General features: G+C 41.0%; 1 protein-coding gene across 1 annotated transcript in view; it reads right to left on the minus strand.

Moving 5' to 3' along the window:
* Nucleotides 1–16,360, minus strand: part of tmtopsb (teleost multiple tissue opsin b) — a 41,258-nt gene extending 24,898 nt beyond the window's left edge. The window contains exons 1-2 of the mRNA XM_072378364.1: nucleotides 15,994–16,360; nucleotides 4,181–4,509 (exon numbers count right to left, since the gene is read on the minus strand). Of these exons, the coding sequence (XP_072234465.1) occupies nucleotides 4,181–4,509; nucleotides 15,994–16,360 (696 nt within the window). The remainder of the gene's footprint in view (nucleotides 1–4,180; nucleotides 4,510–15,993) is intronic.
* Between the last annotated feature and the right edge of the window lie 2,393 nt (nucleotides 16,361–18,753).

Raw genomic sequence — 18,753 nt, forward strand, 5'->3', positions numbered from 1 at the left:
CAGCACATCATATTTAAATGCACTGCATGCCTGATGCCAATCTTCATCACCTTCTGCCTTTGTCCCTTTTTTTTATTTTTTCATTAATGTCTCTAACCAACAAATTTTAAAGAGATCCTCAGACGTTAGATTATCAAATCATTGTATCATTCCAGAGCTTTTAGACAATAATTTGGATCTTGCACAATGTTGTATCTTCCATGCAGAAGAAACCTTCTGATCAAATTAAAATATAACAAATAGAAGTTATCTCATGAATAATAATTATTCGGACGGACGGTTAAATGCACTCCACTCCATTTAATCTACTGAGAGCTGTAGCAGTTATGTAGTTTTACCTTATTGACTTACAGTGGACAAATAATCCTACCTGTACAAAAATTGTGAATTGAAAGTACCAGAATTAACTTAAACTGCTTAAGTAATAACTGCACAATCATCGGTGTAATTAAATGAAGCATAAACCACATCCAGAGTAGAGAAATGCTATAATCATTTAATCATAAACATAGAAACATATGTTTGAACGCTGAGGTAATCATTTAACAATATTACATGGATCACTTTTAAGCTAAAGAAGAGTTAAATTATTAGATTCTAAGCGGTTATAACCTGTTTTGGCTGTGTTAAACCCTTTTTACATTTGTCAAAGACACCCACCAACACTGCTAACTGACTGAGTGCAGCGGTTAGTCGTGTATTCTGTCCCACGTCACATGACTGCTGTAGTTGCAGGTATTCATCAGCTTCAGCTCTAATCAGCATTGATGGCAACAGAACACCTGAGTGCACACACTAGTCTTTAATGAGGATGCTGCAGTTGGGACTGCATCTTTACAGAGATACAATTACTTACTCAACGTCTGGCTCTGACACTGACAGCAACAACTTGCAAACAAAAATACATGAGACTGATTGATTTCACCTGTCTGTGAAACAGCTGGCAGCTCACTTTAGTCCCACTGTGTGGGCTGACATCCTGGGTCCCTTTAAAAACAGTGAACAACACTAATTATCTCAGAAAGTAGAGCATATCAGAAACGGTTGTCCAATTCAGCCAGTTGTCTTAGTTACAGACTTCTCCTCTGGGAGGTAGTAGTTTCTGGACCTGTTCTGAATTAATTGTAGCCCCCCAGAGTACTGAGGATAAACATTCTACTACTGACAGTGGGAAAGGATTTAAGCAGCTTGTTTGAGAGGGTGAACTCTTATATGAAAAACCTATTTAAGGTGTAAAAACGGCACAGCTGGTGAGTAAATGTAGAAAAGTAGAAAGTCATCTGTATTTCTGCAGAATGGCAGGCTGTCTTTGTGCTTTTTACAGTTACACATTAGGTTCAGCTAGAAAAGTTCCTGCATAGCTGTTTGATTTCAGTGCAGATGTTATGTACTATTGCATAGATTGAGAAGGCAAATGGATGAAGCCAGCAGCTGTGTCAGGCTTCTTCTCCATACTTTCATTGTATTTAAAGAAGGCATAACTTTGAGCTAAATACTAATGCTGGTGTGGAGTTCAACAGTTGTGAGTTTAACTGTGTCTACCATCTTACTTAAGCTTGGAAGGATGTTAGTGATCAGTTACCAAGTCATGTTTCCTGTCAATCAGTCGAGTGCAGATTTAACTTTTTGAAATTTTAATTCAGAACCACTTCAGAGATGCAGTGCAGAATGAAATACAGAGGAGTTTATGGTGGACTCAATGACTGCAAGGTGCCCAGGTCCTGTGGTGGTAGAACAAGCCCAGATCATCAGCCCTCCACCACCGTGCTTGACAGCTGGTATGAGGTGTTTGTGCTGATATGCTGTGTTTGGTTTCCTCCAAACGTGCTGCTGTGCATTATGACCAAACATCTCCACTTTGCTCTGGTCTGTCCAAAGGACATTGTTCCAGAAGTCTTGTGCTTTGTTCAGATGCAGCTTTGCAAACCTAAGCTGTGCTGCCATGTTCTTTTTAGAGAGAAGAGGCTTTCTCCTGCAGCCCTTCCAAACAAGCCATCCTTGTTCAGTCTTTTTCTAACTGTGCTGCCATGACCTTTAACCTTTAACATGCTAACTGAGGCCTGTAGAGTCTGAGATGTAGCTCTTGGCTTTTTCACCTTGGGGTGAACTTGCTGGGACGTCCACTCCTGGAAAGATTGACAGCTGTCCTGAATGTTTTCCACTTGTGAATAATCTTTCTCTCTGCAGAACGATGAACTTTAAATAGTTTGGAAATGGCCTTATAACCCTTCCCAGATTGAGCAGCAAAAATTGCTTCTCTGAGATCATTGCTGATGTCATTCCTTCTTGGCATTCTGGTTACACACACCTGAATGTTCCAGTTTTTATAGGAGGTGCTCACACTTACTGATGATCAATTAATCAGTGCATTGATCACGGCTGTAGCTCAGGAGGAAGAGCAGTCGCTCACCAATCGGAAGGTCGGTGGTTCGACTCCGGCTTCCAGGCTACATGTCGAAGCGTCCTTGGGTAAGACACTGAACCCCACGTTGCCCACGTTATCACTGGGGTATGAATGTGTGTGTGAATGATTGGAAAAAGCACGTAGTTAAGTATCTTAAGACGTGCTGTGTGAGTGGGGTGAATGCGGCATGTAGTAAAGCGCTTTGAGTGGTCAGTTAGACTAGAAAAGCGCTATACAAGTACAAGTCCATTTACCATCAGAATTACTGACCCTCGTAATTTCAGTGTGCTTTGTTTTTGGCTTCATTTTCTAAAATGAGCAATAACATTGTGTAATATGTCAGAAGGTGCTGTTCATCTGAGGGTGTATTTACATATTTAAGGACAAGAATATTCTAATATGCCCTTATATGTAAAAACCCACATGACTATTTGTAGAAACCACAAGAACAAAGTTTTTATAGGAGGTGCTCACACTTTTCTGTAGTGTAGAAACCACAAGAACAAATTTATTCATACAAAATATGTGTTTCGACAACTGACTTTCTAGTCCTGCAGTGCGTAATTAGTGTGTACGTGTAAAATATATCCTCCTCCTCAGGTCATTAAAACCTCTGCGCTTTCAAAGACAATATGAAGGTATGCACTAAGTGTCATCTGTTATACTTAAAGCCTCTGTATTACACACCCAAATGCACATACACACGGCTACATGTAGAATTTCTGTCTCTAGTGATAAGCTGACAGTGGGTAAAAATGCCTGTAGCCTTGAGGTTTAATGAAGCGCCTCAGCAGTGTGTAATGAAGACAGTTGTCTGTAATCCTGTCATTAACACCAGCCCGCATCTGTGCTGCTCTCTACTCCACTTCTTATTGCGAGGAAACCTTTGAGATGAGAAGTGAAACACCTTCAAGAACCAAGCAGAGAAGTTCAGTTGCCTTTACTCAAGATTTTAGGATTACCATAACCCTCATGACTGGGAATCCAATGTAACATGCAGTTTCCTCTGCATTTGTCAGTCAAGTGAGGGGAGATTCAGTAATGTTACATCTTGCATTATATCTAAGCAGGGATATGTACTCACATCTTAAAATCTACTTCTTATTTTCAAATCCTGCCCCAAACCTCCACCATTTGCCTTTGCATCCACATCATGCAAAACTTCGGCGCAGATCTCACATTCAGACAGAAATTTAGGTCATCGCTCAAGATTTCTTGAGTCTGCTACTTCATCAAGACCTAAACTATGCTTCTGGAAATACGACGTAGCTTCAGACGTTTTGGCCTTAACATCTCTGACAGTTGGAGATGGTGTAAAGCTCACAGCAGGACAGGGAATTGACGTTGGCAGGTTTCATGACTATGTTGATCAGATGTCACACCCAATTCTCCAATCAGGAAGACATTTCTTATCTCTCAGGCTCGCATCTCTGGAATATCTGAACTTGTGTTCCTTGCTATGTTGTCAGCCGAGCAGCCCTGTGCTGAACATGCAGACTGGACAGAAGCTTTTGATGTAGTCATGGTTGAAATAAGGTTACGGATAAAGAAGAACATTGCTGGTGTGCACTTGACTTGCAACTAGATTTACTTTTTCTCCTGGAGTCTTATCTCCAGTCTACACTGGAGTGATTTCATTGGCTCTTTTACGGACAGCTGGAGCAACGAAAACCAAAAAAACACCCTAATAACGTAGGCAGTATAATCTTTTTTTCCAGAAGCTTTCTAACTTTGGAAAAACTCCCTCTTATGACATTTACATCTGCAGAATCGCACCTGTCTGATGGCGTGCAGTAGCTTGCCATAGGAGTAGACGATAACGCTGAAGGGCAGGACCAGGCAGAAGGTGAACAGGCAGATGATGTAGGATATATTGTTTGGTGTCTGCGTCCTCCAGTCCACAGAGCACGTGGTCCCGGGACCCTCAGGCCCGTATTTGCTCCAGCCCAGCAGCGGGGGCACAGTCCAGGCCACAGAATAGAACCACGAGAAGCAGATCCCTCCCAGTGCTGAGCGAAAGTCTCTGCCGTCAGCCATATTGGGCGTCATCATGGTGCAGTAACGCTCGTAGGACAGAACCGCCAAGGAAATCAGGGACACAATACCTGAGGGAGGAGAAGTTCAGAAAGAAGTGGTCAGCGAGTGTGCGACTGTCGGTGTCACACAAATGTGGCAAACAAAGAAGTAGACCCTGAAATCAGCTCAGTTTATACAAACTGGAGCATCTGTTCCAAGATGACTGAGATGCATTTAGATACAAAGTGAAGTCAATTTTCCACATTCTTTGATCATCTTAATGATTTTCGGTTTAGCATTTTTGAGCCGCAAACACGGAGCTCATCAACTGATATTTCCTGCGATAAGATGTCACTACTACTTAAAGCGCAACTAATTCCAATATGTATGTCTAGAGACTGAACTCATGAAGGTCTTTTAATCATTTTGCAGAATTTCAACCAGTATTTTTGTTTTTATAATGATTTTATGTCATAGAAAACATTAAATCCCAGCTGAGGCCTTTCTGTGTGGAGTTTGCATGTTCTCCCCGTGTGTGTTCTCCCTCTCCAGGTACTCGGGCTTCCTCCCACCGTCCAAACATATTAGGTTAACTGGCGTCTCTAAAATTGTCCCTAGGTGTGTGTGGTTGTTTGTATCGTTTGTCTCTGTGTGGCCCTGTGATGGACTGGCGACCTGTCCAGGGTGTACCCCGCCTCTCTCCCAATGACAGCTGGGATAGGCTCATACTTGAATAATTCAGTTTATTCATTTATATTGTTTCATTTTTCCTTATTACTTCTCACATTGCCTTTTGGCTTTTTTTTGTTGTTTGTCAGTAGCTTTTGTCATTGCCATCTCCACATTGCTTTCACTGCTTCCCCACTTGGTGAGCTGCACTTATAAAAGTTATTGTGATTATGCCAATCGCTTGGACATTAAACCCGGGGTGAGTTTTACCACCTTTTAAACATTTTTCTGTGGATAGAATTGGACAACAAAATGCAACACACAAGAAAAGCGTGTTACTGGTACCAGAGGAAAAGTTCACACAGTCTTGCGTATACGCTGTATGACTGCAGCCGCATTTTAAGGGTAGGACTTCTGCAGGTCATGCCACATTGAAAAGCTCCTGCTTAGCCAGACTACTTGTTTTCTCCAAGAAGGTGTAAAAGACACTGCTCTGCACAAATATGAGGTCCAGCTATGATCAGAGAAACCTCTCCCATGTTCCCACCACAAAATCTGGCACCAGATGTTGGCAAATTAATTTTTACAATGAAAAGATTTGACGACAATGAGCAAAATTGGGGCAGAAAAGTGCATTCATTTTTGTAAAAAAAAAAAGGTGTTTGGGGCGGAAATGTGCATTAATTTTTGTAAAAAAAAAAAAAAAAAAGAACACCTCTCCAACTCTTAACCACAAAGAAGACTGAAGTGTCATTTAGCCTGCGTGGGTCATCCTGTCTGTAAAATATATGAAGATAAAAATAAAATCAGTGTTATTGTCCTCAGCACATCTAAAAATGCACAAGATTATTTTTCTTTTTATTATGGCTCAAACAAACAAAAAATCTGTGGACAGACCTGAGCAGGGCAGGGCATTAAAGAAAGCCCAAGAATGTTGCTGAATTAGAGGCTCTCGCAGAAAGCCTGAGTAAACACCCCACCCATTAAAGAGCTGAACGATTCTTAGCTGCTACAGAAAATGTTGAAAGCTCTAAAACTTGCCAAAGGTAATATTATCAAGTACCGAGCACATGAAAGATTCCTAAACTTTCTGATGTCTCTATTCATTATAATTACAATTAATATAAGGGCTGCATTCATTATTATTGTCCATCATTGAACTGCTAATTATCTTCTTGGACTGTTACTGGAGGACATTTTAGTGCATGTGACAAATCCCTTGACCTCGAAACATGTCTTTTTAAATGTCACTATAAGAATAAAAGGAAAGTCTATCTTTGAGGAGAAAGAAATGCAAACTGGTGATTCCTGGCGATTCGAGGGGCTGTCATTAGGAGAAGGCGGCAAGAGGTGTTATTTAATGCCCTTACCCAAGCAGAGATCGGGGTGAAAGTGCGCTACGTCAGACTTGATGCGAACACAGCTGTTTCCATCCCTTTCGAATCAACCAAAACCGGCGCTTGCGAGTGTATTTTCATTTGTGTGAATCAGGGGATTTTAATTCAAATTATGGCGTTTCTATCATAATTTTCGGATGCGATACTTCTCGATGTACATCTAAACAGGCTGATGGAAACGCACATAATAAGCAGTGGTGGAAAGTAACTAAGTCCACTTAAGTACAATTTTAGATGTGTTTACTTCACGTGAGTATTTCCAGTTTTTCATACTTTTACTTCTACTCCACTACACCTCAGAGGCAGATATTGTACTTTTACTACACTACAATTATTTGACAACTTACTAGTTGCTTTAAATATTACTATTACAAAACATACAGTAACCACCTCAACACTATATATACTTCAGCTATTTGAAAATAGCTGATCTACAAGCTCACAATATGCAATATGACACGTGAGTGTGCAGATCTGCTATTAACAGATTAACATTACCACGTCTATTAATTTTAGTTTGCAGTATACTGGGTCCGTAAGGCTTATTGTCGAATTACATTTAGCCTTTAAACGTTCTATTAAGTAATTATTATTTTCACCTCTTTTTCAGTAAACTATCACAGCCTCTTATGGACAAGTTTCTGCAAAAAGCAAAAGCCTGCACCTCTGCACAGTCAGCTGAACTGACAGACAGCGTTTTAAATATGCTGGTCACAGAGATGCGCCCGCTGAGCACGGTGGAGGATGGCGGCTTTAAGGCGATGATTTCCACTTTCCATCCCAATTATGAACTTCCATCAAGAACCGTCTTCACAAAACTGTTGCACAAAAAGTATGACGACATCAAAGAGGAGATGAAGAAATTGGAGATTTTTATTGGAAATTTTGACTTAAACGGTTTACTACTTTGCATAATATGTATAATAAATAAATGTCAGTTTTTCTTGAAAAGGAAAATAATTGGTTGTTATTATCAAGTGCTGTCTTGTTTTCTATTGTATATTTATAACTGGGCTTTAATTAAGCAAAAGTATGTTTTATCCGAATACTCGATCAATCGATAACCAAAATAATCGATAGCTGCAGCCCTAAATTAAACCATGAGTCGTGACATTGTCTGTGCTCACTTACACTACGACTATCCACCCAAACAAAAACACTGACTTGCACAGCCATGCGCTGTCCCTTTCTACACAACAGTTCTTAGCTAATGAGAGCAGTCCACAGTGGAGTAAATTATTGCTGAGGTGACTTGTCTTAAATCAGAGGATTTAGCCTGTACACACTAAAAGTGCTGATCCAAAGGCACTTTACCTCAATTATAAAGAGTGTAACAGGAACGGGGATTTTGATTACAGACAACCACAGCAACTCGGCACATAATAAGGCCCTGTGATTGGTTGAAAATGTTCAATGTTTGGTGGACCTGCAGGCTGTGGCTGCAGACCATATGGTAGCCCATGGCAACAAATAACAATGGAAATTAGTGTGCTTGTCAGTCTATGCAAGCTGGATATTAGTGAAAGCTGTATGTGCGTGTGTTTGCAGGTGGTTGAAGCAGGATGTAGAGTCCACAAGTGTAGCTCTCCTGTCAAGCAGATTATTAACATTCAGAATTAATAAATCAATAAAATATTCCATGTTTTATCAAATAGTGTATAATACTAAAAATGGATACAGACAAAAATTAAATCTAAACATAAGAAAATTTGTATAACTTTACGAGTATCTAAACCCACCACTAGGGGTCACTAAAGTCAGAAATGTTTATATGTGATATTTAAAAAATATAGAAAGCAAATTCACTGCACAAGTATAATGTCATTAGAATAATAATTTCTTACGCATCTGTTCATGTTAGTATAATGTTCGGTTAGTGGCAGGTACAGCCTATCGCAGCGGTTCCCAACCTGGGTATCAGAGCATTATGGAGCCCCTAAAAGTCCCCAGTATGGAACATATTTAACTTTACTTTAGCACCTCACAGTAAGTTTTGTTATTGTTCTGACCCTGGTGAATTGGTCATTTTCAATTATAATACACTACTCATGAAGGGAAACACTCGGCAGATACTACAGAAAGGAGATACAGTGCCTCGCAAAAGTATTCACCCCCCATGGCTTTTTACCTATTTTGTTAGATTCCAACCTGTAATTTCAATGTTTTTTCACTTAATGTCTTATGTGATGGATCTGCACAAAATAGTCTAAGTTGATGAAGTGAAATGAGAAAAATATTTTAAAAAATGGGATGTGCATGTGTATCCACCCCTTTGCTATGAAGCCCCTAAAAAGTTCTGGTGCAACAAGTCACATAATTAGTGAAATGAAGTCCACCTGAGTGCTATCTGTTGGATGATCCATCAGTGTAAACACACCTTTTCTGAAAGGCCACAGAGGCTGCAACACCACAAAGCAAGAGGCATCACACCATGAAGACCATGGAGCTCTTCAAACAAGTCAGGGACAAAGTTGTTGAGAAGTGCAAGTCAGGGTTAGGTTATAAAAAAATCTTTGATGATCCACTGGAGCACCATCAAATCCATTATCTTCAAATGGAAAGAACATTGTACCATAACAAACCTGCAAAGAGAGGGCCGTCCACCAAAACTCACAGACCGGGCAAGTAGGGCATTAATCAGAGAGGCAGCACAGAGACCAAATGTAACCCTGAAGGAGCTGCAGAGTTCCACAGCAGAGACTGGAGTATCTGTCCATAGGACCGCAATAAGCTGTACACTCCATAGGGCTGGAGTTTATGGAAGAGTGGCTAAAAAAAGTCATTACTTAGGCACGTTTTGCAACTCCCCAAATGTATGGAGGAAGGAGGAAGTCAAACCCAACCCACAGTGAAACATGGTGGTGGCAGCATCATGCTGTGGGAATGTTTTTCAGCAGCAGAGACTGGGAAGCTGGGCCGAGTCGAGGGAAAAAAGGATGGTACAGGGATATTCTTGAGCAAAACCTGTGTCAGTCTACCTGTGATTTGAGACTGGGATGGAGGTTCACCTTCCTGCAGGACAATGACTCGAAGCATGCTGCTGAAGCAACCCTGGGAAAGATTTAAATGTGTTGGAGTGCCCTCGTCAAAGTCCAGACCTCAGTCCAATTGAGAATCTGTGGTTGAAGATTGCTGTTCACAAGCCAAAACCATCCAACATGAAGGAGCTGGAACAGTTTCACCTTGAAGAATGGGCAAAAATCCCAGTGGCAAGATGCTGCAAGCTCATAGAGACATACATGTACATTATGTGTACAGCACATTATTTTTGGTGTACTATAGAGGGAGTTTGTACTCTACTTTATAGTGAAATTAAAGTTTCAGCTGAAATAGGACTACAAAATGGCTGACTCACTATAGTGCACTGTATAGTGTGGACAGTTTCCTTTGACTACCCTCGATGTATCGCTGAGCAGGCATAGCAGGTCTTACAGCTAAAATGTTTACAAGTTTGATGAAAGCACCAGATTTAGAGCCAAAAGACAAAAAAAGGAGCTAAAAGAGGCTAAAAAGATTTTTTTTTTTAAGATAGATTCATAAGACTGCATCTTAAACCATGATTTTCTTTGGGTTCATCAGTGTTTTTGCTTTCATATTTGGAAATCAGATATCATGATTGACATGATTATTCAATAATGTGTACACAAATCTAAGTAATGATACTATTCAAAACCTCACCAGTCTGGTAAAGTGGCCTCCCTTTGTTGGAGTGGACCGCTTCCTCGGCAGCTGGGCAACTTCTCTCAACAGTCTGTAGTTTTCCAATTATTTCCTGCAACAATTGTACAGTCTATATCCTGAGTCTGGTGGGAATATCAGTCCCTAAAGCTGGCTTTGGTCCAAATTGATTCTTCAGCATGCATTTTAATAGGTTTGTCACCTGAGGCCTCCTCTTCACCCAACTCAAAGGTGTGGAATGAATTAACAGTAAAATGAATGACCCACTGTCCCAGGGCTGAGTCAGCACAGGAGCTAATCATCTGTCACTGTCTCTGGCTTTTGCGGTCATTCTATTTCTACTTCCTTTAACTCTGTTCCTTTGTCTGTCTCACTGCATCCCTCTTCCTTTGTTGCTACTTCATTTTTTTATTGCTTCCGATCCTGATAGCAAAGCAGAAGGACCTAAATCATACCATTTGTCAGTGTGGAATTCTTGCTTTCTCCTCAGCACAATCATACATGCATCTCCTGTTAGTAACGAGGTTACTGTAACCTGATTCATTCAACGACAAATATTAGAGTCTGGTTTCTGTAATCAGGATAGATTAGTTAAACCTGATTTCACCAGCTGGATTTCTGGGGAAGGAAACTCTCAACAATGTGAAGCACAGCCAGCATGTGAGCATGACTTCGAATAAAGAGTAAAGCATCATTTGTACTGCACAGAAAATGGACCTCAACAACTGTACAGCTTTTATTACTGATTAACTTGCAGGCAAATGTTAAAGAACTGATCATCATCAAACTAATCTATGTTTCCATTTGTATAACTTTTACATGAATCGACTAAGAAGAAAGTACACCCTCTTTCACTTTTAAGGTTTTATATATCAGGACACAATAATGTGGTCGTTACGGGACATTTGATAAATAACTGTGCCATCATTTATTTAACAAAAACTAAGAAAAGTGCAGAAGCAGTTTGTGAAAAACTAAGTACATCCCATAGGTAAACCGGCTTTAGCAGCAGAAACCTGATGTGTGACGTTATCAGTCTCTCACATGGTTGTGGAGGAATCTTGGCCCACTCTTTTTTCCAGCGTTGTTTCAGCTCACTGAGGTTTGCAGCATTGGTTTCTGCACAGCTCTCTTAAGGTCCCACCACAGCATTTCAGTCAGGCTGTGGTCTGCACTCTGACTGGACCATTGCAACACCTTGATTCTTTTCTTTTTCACACATTCTGCTGTAGATCTGCTGCTGTGTTTGGGATCATTGTCCTGTTGATGAGCCAGTTTCAGCCCAGCTTTAGCTGTGGGACAGATGGCCTCACATTTGACTCTAGAATACTTTGGTATCCAGAGGAGTTCATGGTGGACTCAATGACTGCAAGGTGCCCAGGTCCTGTGGCTGCAGAACAAGCCCAGATCATCAGCCCTCCACCACCGTGCTTGACAGCTGGTATGAGGTGTTTGTGCTGATATGCTGTGTTTGGTTTCCTCCAAACGTGCTGCGGTGTTGTTAATACCCAGGAATCATTTCTTGAATAACATTTGTGCCAGTTTCTTTAGTTTATTTCCTCTGTCTGTGATCTACTTTATTACCACCACATATCCCCTTCAACAGCAGGAGGATTTCTGTTTGCAGAGAGGCAAACCAAGTACATTCTTGGTTGAGTGAAGGAAAGTGGAAGATTATATTATTCCAGTGAGAGTGACCTAGTGTCAACCATCCCTCACTACACGCTACAGTAGTTCTCATGTTGTCTGAGGTAACTGCATTGTGGAAGACAAAGTCTCATTAACGAATGAACAAACAGAATGGATTTTACCTCCTCTCGCGTAGGCGGAGGGTGAAACAAGGTCCCAAACTGAGCAGACCTATTTCTGTTTAGTCGGCTTGAAATGGATCCAATATGCAATATAATGTACAGCTCTGGTTAGATACAGATGACTATAGGCTGAAGATAATTAATTGCAGTAACTGCTTTTGCTTTACTTGAGTGTTTTTTTGTGCACTTCCACTTTAAATCTAGATTTTGCAGAAGGCTTCAAATTCCCTATTGTCTAGGTTTACACACTTTTCTTTGTCTTTGTGCACTTTTATATGGGAATCCATTTTCCTGCAAACAAATTACTGAATTGTTGAGCTATCGCGCACATTTGCTGCAGCTATGTATTCTCAGGAGCTAACATAATTCAAACTGAATCGCCTCCTCAGGCAGCAAGTAAGCACAAGTTTCATCTCACTCCTCAAAAGATGTCAGGACCGAATTATGAGCCATTGTATTAATAAATATCATCATCTCGACCTCAGTCAATACGATGTGGAGTTATTTGACCCTGAAGAATTTTCTGCCAGAACTAGGCTGCATATTTCCTTGTTCTTCCACTACGTGATCAATTCTAACCATCACTTACTCACTATTACTTGGTAGATTTACGATGTCAGGGAGCCCATCTCTCCATTCCAGCAGTCTCACAGATCTAATAAATATGCCAGTCCTAAAACTGAATCTCCAAAGCGTCTCGTTCAGCTCGTCTTCAACAAAGAGCCTTTGATCCTGTCACGTACAATTCTGATGCTTTTAGGTGCTCCTTAACATGTACCACTGAGAAACATTGTGCAAAATCAATCATGCGAGTTCGCTAGTTGTGGAAAAACAGCTAATTAGATCAATTTAGGGCTTAAAAACACCGTTGACCGTATCAGAATTATTCCGTTCAGTGGAAATAAGAGTAAAGGTTGAAAACTGCGCTGAGCAGAAATCTTACCACCTGTCCAGACGTCAGAAACATCCGGGGGAAAGCTGAATATAAAGCAGCGTACCTCACTGCACTTCGCCTCAAGTGCAGACTCCAAAGTGAAAACATGGAAAACTGAGAGGTTTTGAACTGGTTGATGCTGAAACTTTAAGGAAATTTGTAATAGACTTGAATCCCTCCATGTGTTCCCTTGACCTGTTTCTAAATATTTCCCTTATTAATATTTTCTACCCTGCTGTAACTCCCAACAGTTTGGTGTTTGCCGCACTTATTCAGAAATCTGTGAAAAGTCTTTGAACCCTTTAATGTCTGTATAATGTCAGTATATGTATAGTGGCATAAAATATATTATATTTTCGCATTAGGCCTATTTACTAGGGGTGTGACTATGTGAAATTAAACTCGACGATATTTCTCGTTGCGTTAAAAATCGACAAACATGGATCGGCGTGGACTATTTATGTCTGCCAAGGATGATCTAAAGCCTGTTTATGGGAACTGCACCATCACTGAACAGAAGTCCCTGCAGCGGACAGCAGAGGGGATCATCGGAGCCCCTCTCCCACCCATCAAGCAACCCTTCAGGAAGCACAGCATCTGCGTGCAAACAGCATCGTGGAAGACCCCCCCCCCCCATGGACTGTTCTCCCTCCTGCTCTCTGGCAGAAGGCTTTGGAGCATTACCACCAGATACTGCAACAGCCTGAAGCCACCCCCCAACCCAAACTCTGTGCACTACCTGTGTTTGAACTCTTCACCCCAAACCACTTTGAATTTGTCCCTTTATCTTGCTTTCTTATAGCCCTGTGATAGAACCATGTCGGCCCAAAGGTAGCAGCATTTCAGTGCACTGTTTTCTGGTATATGGCTGTGTTGACAAATAAATTCTCTTGAGTCTTGAGTTGGAAGGCCGGTTTCAGACATACAGAACCCATTTCAGGCATCAACGGTCTCGACTCTCATTCACAGACCAAAGGGGGGGGGGGGGGTAAATTAAGCAACAAAGACTTTGGAAAGTATCAAACCTGTGCCCACATGAGCAGAATTAAAAAGAGAAATTCATGTCCCAGGACATAAATCGCTAGATTATGTTTTTCTCTTTTCCAAACATCTGTGGGACTATTTTGCACTTGAATAACATCACCAAATATATCCTGTTTGTCTTTCAAAACCACACAGAGCTCATTGGACACTTTTATAACTTGTAAGGTTTTTGGAAACACTCTCCTCTCTGGTGTGTAAATCAGTTAGAATAAATAAAAAATCTGCAGAATGAGGGCCTGCTCGGACTAATAAAAGAGCACAGATTATGCACATTTAAAAGTCTTTATCCTGTTATTTTTTGTACAGATTTTAAAATTCTTTAAGTTTATGAGGCACCATGTGGCCTCACATGAGAAAACCTCTGATATGCTTAGGGTTTATGAGTCTGGAAATCACCTCAGATCATCTGTTTGGGTTTTTTTTCTCTCTTTTAGCTGTTTCACAGAGCAGAACAAAAACATTTAGTGATGCTCCAAAACACAGCATTCCAGAGGATGTGATATGAATGCTTCCACAAAGCCATTTAATAAGTCTGGTCTTTATGTCATGGCTCATGATGTAATACTTTTTTTTTTTTAGCTATTTATTGTCATTTCTTGGCTTCTAATTAATTGTATTATGTTTAGTCTTATCAATATTTCATTGGTTATCATTATAATTATTTATTTCAGTTTATTCATTAGCATTGTACTGTTTTACAACAATCAATTTATTTTGCGCAGTGCTTCATAATTCATTTTTTCTTTTTACTGCTTGTTTCCGTTTTTATCTTTTATTATCCTTACTACACAGCTTTTAACGCTGTCCAATTCAATTAACTTTTTAACTTCTTCCGCATGCATTTGTCTCCAAATCCACCCCCCCATTCATTTAGTCACTTCTTTGACTTTGTTGTTTGAAAGATGCTGTATAAATTAAGTCTGACTGACTGATTGATTGAAGTGATTAAAGACCAACAGCACCTTTCTGCATCCCCAGACTCCACAAAGAAAACAGGAGATTTTAAAGCCAAAACCCCTCACTGCATAACACCTAAAAACCATGGTTCCAGAGAAAAAACAAGTGATGAAAAGAGACAGAGCCAGAATATATGCCTGAATGCATCTCCAAACTGCACTGATAAAAACCTCTGCATCTTACTGCATTGCACTTAAGTCCAGTCTCCAAAGAGACATCTTGGAATGAATGACTTGGCAAGTGGGGATAGGGAGTTCTTTAAAATCTATTAGAAGATTGATTGTTCTCTTTAAATTCAAAGACCTTTTAATGCAAAGAGTACATTTACAGTGAGAACGCTGATCAGCACATCACCCCCCTCCTACCCGCCAATCAACATCAACACACTCCCCGTTTTTATCACTCCACTGGCTGGAAAATCTGGATCTTTCTGTTTGTGAGCATCAGTAATTAGAGCGATTGTCCTGAATCTTAAAGGTGACAGGTTTGATCCCAGCAGGAGGAGCTCTGTCAACCTTCCAGCATGCACAAATAAGACAAGAGTCCATCTCCTCTATGTCTGTCCTCTTTCTGCCAGCATTTAGTTACATGCCTTTGGAACTAAAGGTGAAGAATGGCAGTTCACCACGTGGTGCCATTAATGTCTCAATGTATTATGAGATTCATAATTTGAAAACATTGTTATTAGTATTTGCTGTTATAAAGATGTTATTAACTAAAAAATTAACAGGGTTGTTCATATGGAGTTTTATGCTGAGTCTGCTGCAAGCAGTGCTCCTCGCTTCTTCAAAAAAGAGGCAAATTCATGTCAATTTTCTCCAAAAACCGATGCAATGCTTTGACTTGATGCTTGTGAGGTCAGTGCATGATGAGCCCGAAGATTAAATGAGATGCAGACAGAATATGTTGGGAAAAGAAGTATGTGTCTGAAAATTAAACACATATAGGCAGCAGAGAGAGGCAAAATCAGAATTTAATTCTGTTTTCAGTCGGATTTGAAGACTTCATATGCGTTCCTCTGCCGTTCTCTGTCCAGACAGTCTCCAGTCACACATGCCAAATGAAATTAAAACAGATGCTTACCCAGACACGCGTTAACGAACCCATACCAAATACACCCAGCGCGACCGATCAACCACCGCCCCTGGGTGCTGGCCGCGAAGCTGAACGGGGTCCCCAGCACGCTGACCAGCAGGTCGCTCACCGAGATGCTCACTAGCAGGAGGTTCATGGGCGTGCGCAGAGCCCGGTATCGGCAGAACAGCGCGAGCACCAGGAAGTTACTGAGGAACCCGAAGGTGCCGATGAAGCCGAGGCACACCGCCACCGCCAGGTGCCCATTTGGGCTGAGGGACGGAGGGGGAAGAGAGCCGGATACCTCCTCGTACGCGTCCGTCGTTACTTCCCCGTGACAGCGCGCACAGCTTAGGCTCACGTTGGAAATGATCATGCCGGACTGAGCCTCGAAGTTTGGACCCGTCGGAAGTTTGCACCTCGGGATTGGACCATTCGGTCTCGGTGCTTTTCACTCGGTCAACTAATCTGGAGAAGCAAAGGCGCACAGATGTGCTTCAGTTTTTGCGCATGTAGCAGAATTATTGGAGAAATCTGTAAACAGACTATTCCTTTCTAAGAGAGCGACTTGGCGAATGAATGAGGACTCAGGGAGCAGACTCAGGTGTCCTGCAGACCCGCCCCTCCTCCGTGCGCTCTCAGCGCAAAGTGCGCCTCAGCTTTTATCACCAACGGCACCGGGGGACAGAAACCTGAACAGGAGGCGGCGCGGTGTTTGTGTGCATGTAAATGTGTGTAAAGCGACCACTAATACTTCACCATTAACAAAAACACTGCATAACAATCCTCAGTCAGATAACAACACAATTAAAGGAAAGTGGCGAAAAAGATGCGTGGCTGGTGTCTCAAAACGAGACTCGACGTGATCGATCCAAAGTCCGCTGCTGAGCTCCTGTATATGTGTTTGATGAAGAGAAATCATTGATTTCTCATGTTAATAATGGTATGTTTGGGTAGGGTGGTGGTGGTGGGTTGACAGGAGATCAGCCCTTCTCAGCCTAAGGACTGATTCCACTGAGCTCACTTGAGAAGGGTGCTCATATACAGATGGAAAAGTAGAAATATATATCCTGCCTGGCTTATATATTGACTGACTGGGTCACAGCATGACGTCATGGGTCAAAGGGCCAAACACGATGTCAGGAGGAGGTTGCTAATTAACTGTCAAAAGAGAGTCAGTCTAACTGTCAGTCTGGGCTCTCCTGCTCTTATTCAGACATGATGTGCAAGTTGTTTTCTCTCTGTCCTTGAAGCAGAGACACATTTCATCATTTCACTCATATAGGAATACAAGAGTACGCATAAATTTGACTGTTGTATTCTTATTCTGCACCTCGTGGTTAGAACAAGTCCTCAGATGGAAAAGAGACTCACACAGTAGTGTATTTCTGTGCTAATGCTGGTTAGAGTCGCCCCATTCTCTCAAAACAGCCTCAATTCTTCGTGTCATGATTTCAACATGATGTTAAAATAGTCCTTTGAGCTGATACTGCGGGTTTGTCAGCTGCGTATTCATGCTGCCCAAAGGTGTTTTTCTCCAAATCTGCTGAGCGTGGAGGCCACTGCAGTCCAACAAAATTCAATTCCAGAGTCTGTTGTGGTGAAAATGAAGGATATCCTAAGAAACACTCAAATCAGCCCCTAGCAATCATTCTGATACTTGATATCTACCCCCGCCTGTATTCATGTGTCATGTTGAACCTCACATCCTGGCTTGAAATCAGATCCTCAACTATTCTGCATGTCATTTAAAGTGACAAAAGAAAAAAATTCAATGTGCAAAAACGATGAAGGAATGTACCTGAAGTGGCGTGTGATTTTTACGCCATGCCACAAGATAATGTAGGACATATATGTCCTCACTGAGATTATTCAACTTGTTTTCCATCTCAAGCACTTTTGCCCTATAGCAAAACTGGTTAACTTTCATTCACAGGGATCAAATGTTGCCAGTGAACAAAATCAAATTGTATCTTCTGAAAAGAGTAATGAGCAGCATGTGTGCTCTTAATTAGTGACATGCTTCCATCTGCTTTTAAAGTTGCAGAAGAGGAAGTCCAAAACGTTTTGGATTTGATCCATTGTCCGATATTTCAACCATCTGCACATTAAATCAAGCATATCTGCAAACACACTCCTTTCTCCATCATTAAAAATGACCCTTCCTGAAAAGAGGCTGCAGTTTGAGTAAATATGACATTACTGTACACTGAAGCCATGCTGTCATTTTACTGAAAAAACAGGTGGCGGTGGCCTTTTTAATGGTTTTCTCCAATCAAACTGGATAAACAGCAAAGAAGAAACACAACAACACCAACATGATGTAAGATATTTGTCTCATTTGTCAAACTGGGTTCTTTATATCTACTTATGATGTCACTGTAAATGCCAGGGCAAGAAAAGAAGAAATCTTAATTTGAAAGCATTCTTTGATAAATCAATAAAAAAAGTATATATATACATTTTATGATGAGGAAAATGCCTGTTATCTCAGACATGCATCAAATGATCAATAAAGAATGCTAACAATCTTTGTTCATTGACAGGGAAACTCTGCTGGCTCCTTTAAATACCCACTGAAGCAGTTATTAATCCACTGAGAACTCATCTGAGATCCTCATTGTTGTAAATATAAAAGTTTTTGCCATGGAAGAAGAGCCGTGCCTTTAAAGGGACTTGGATATGACTCTCAATCTTTTCCCTCCTTCACTGAATGGAGATTTATGAAGATGCTAATCTGCCCCCACCCACATCTCCTCCCGCTAGCAG

The sequence above is a fragment of the Leuresthes tenuis genome, unplaced genomic scaffold (genome assembly GCF_036924035.1).
Source record: "Leuresthes tenuis unplaced genomic scaffold, fLeuTen1.0.hap1 SCAF_24, whole genome shotgun sequence".
NCBI classification, from domain to species: Eukaryota; Metazoa; Chordata; class Actinopteri; order Atheriniformes; family Atherinopsidae; genus Leuresthes; species Leuresthes tenuis.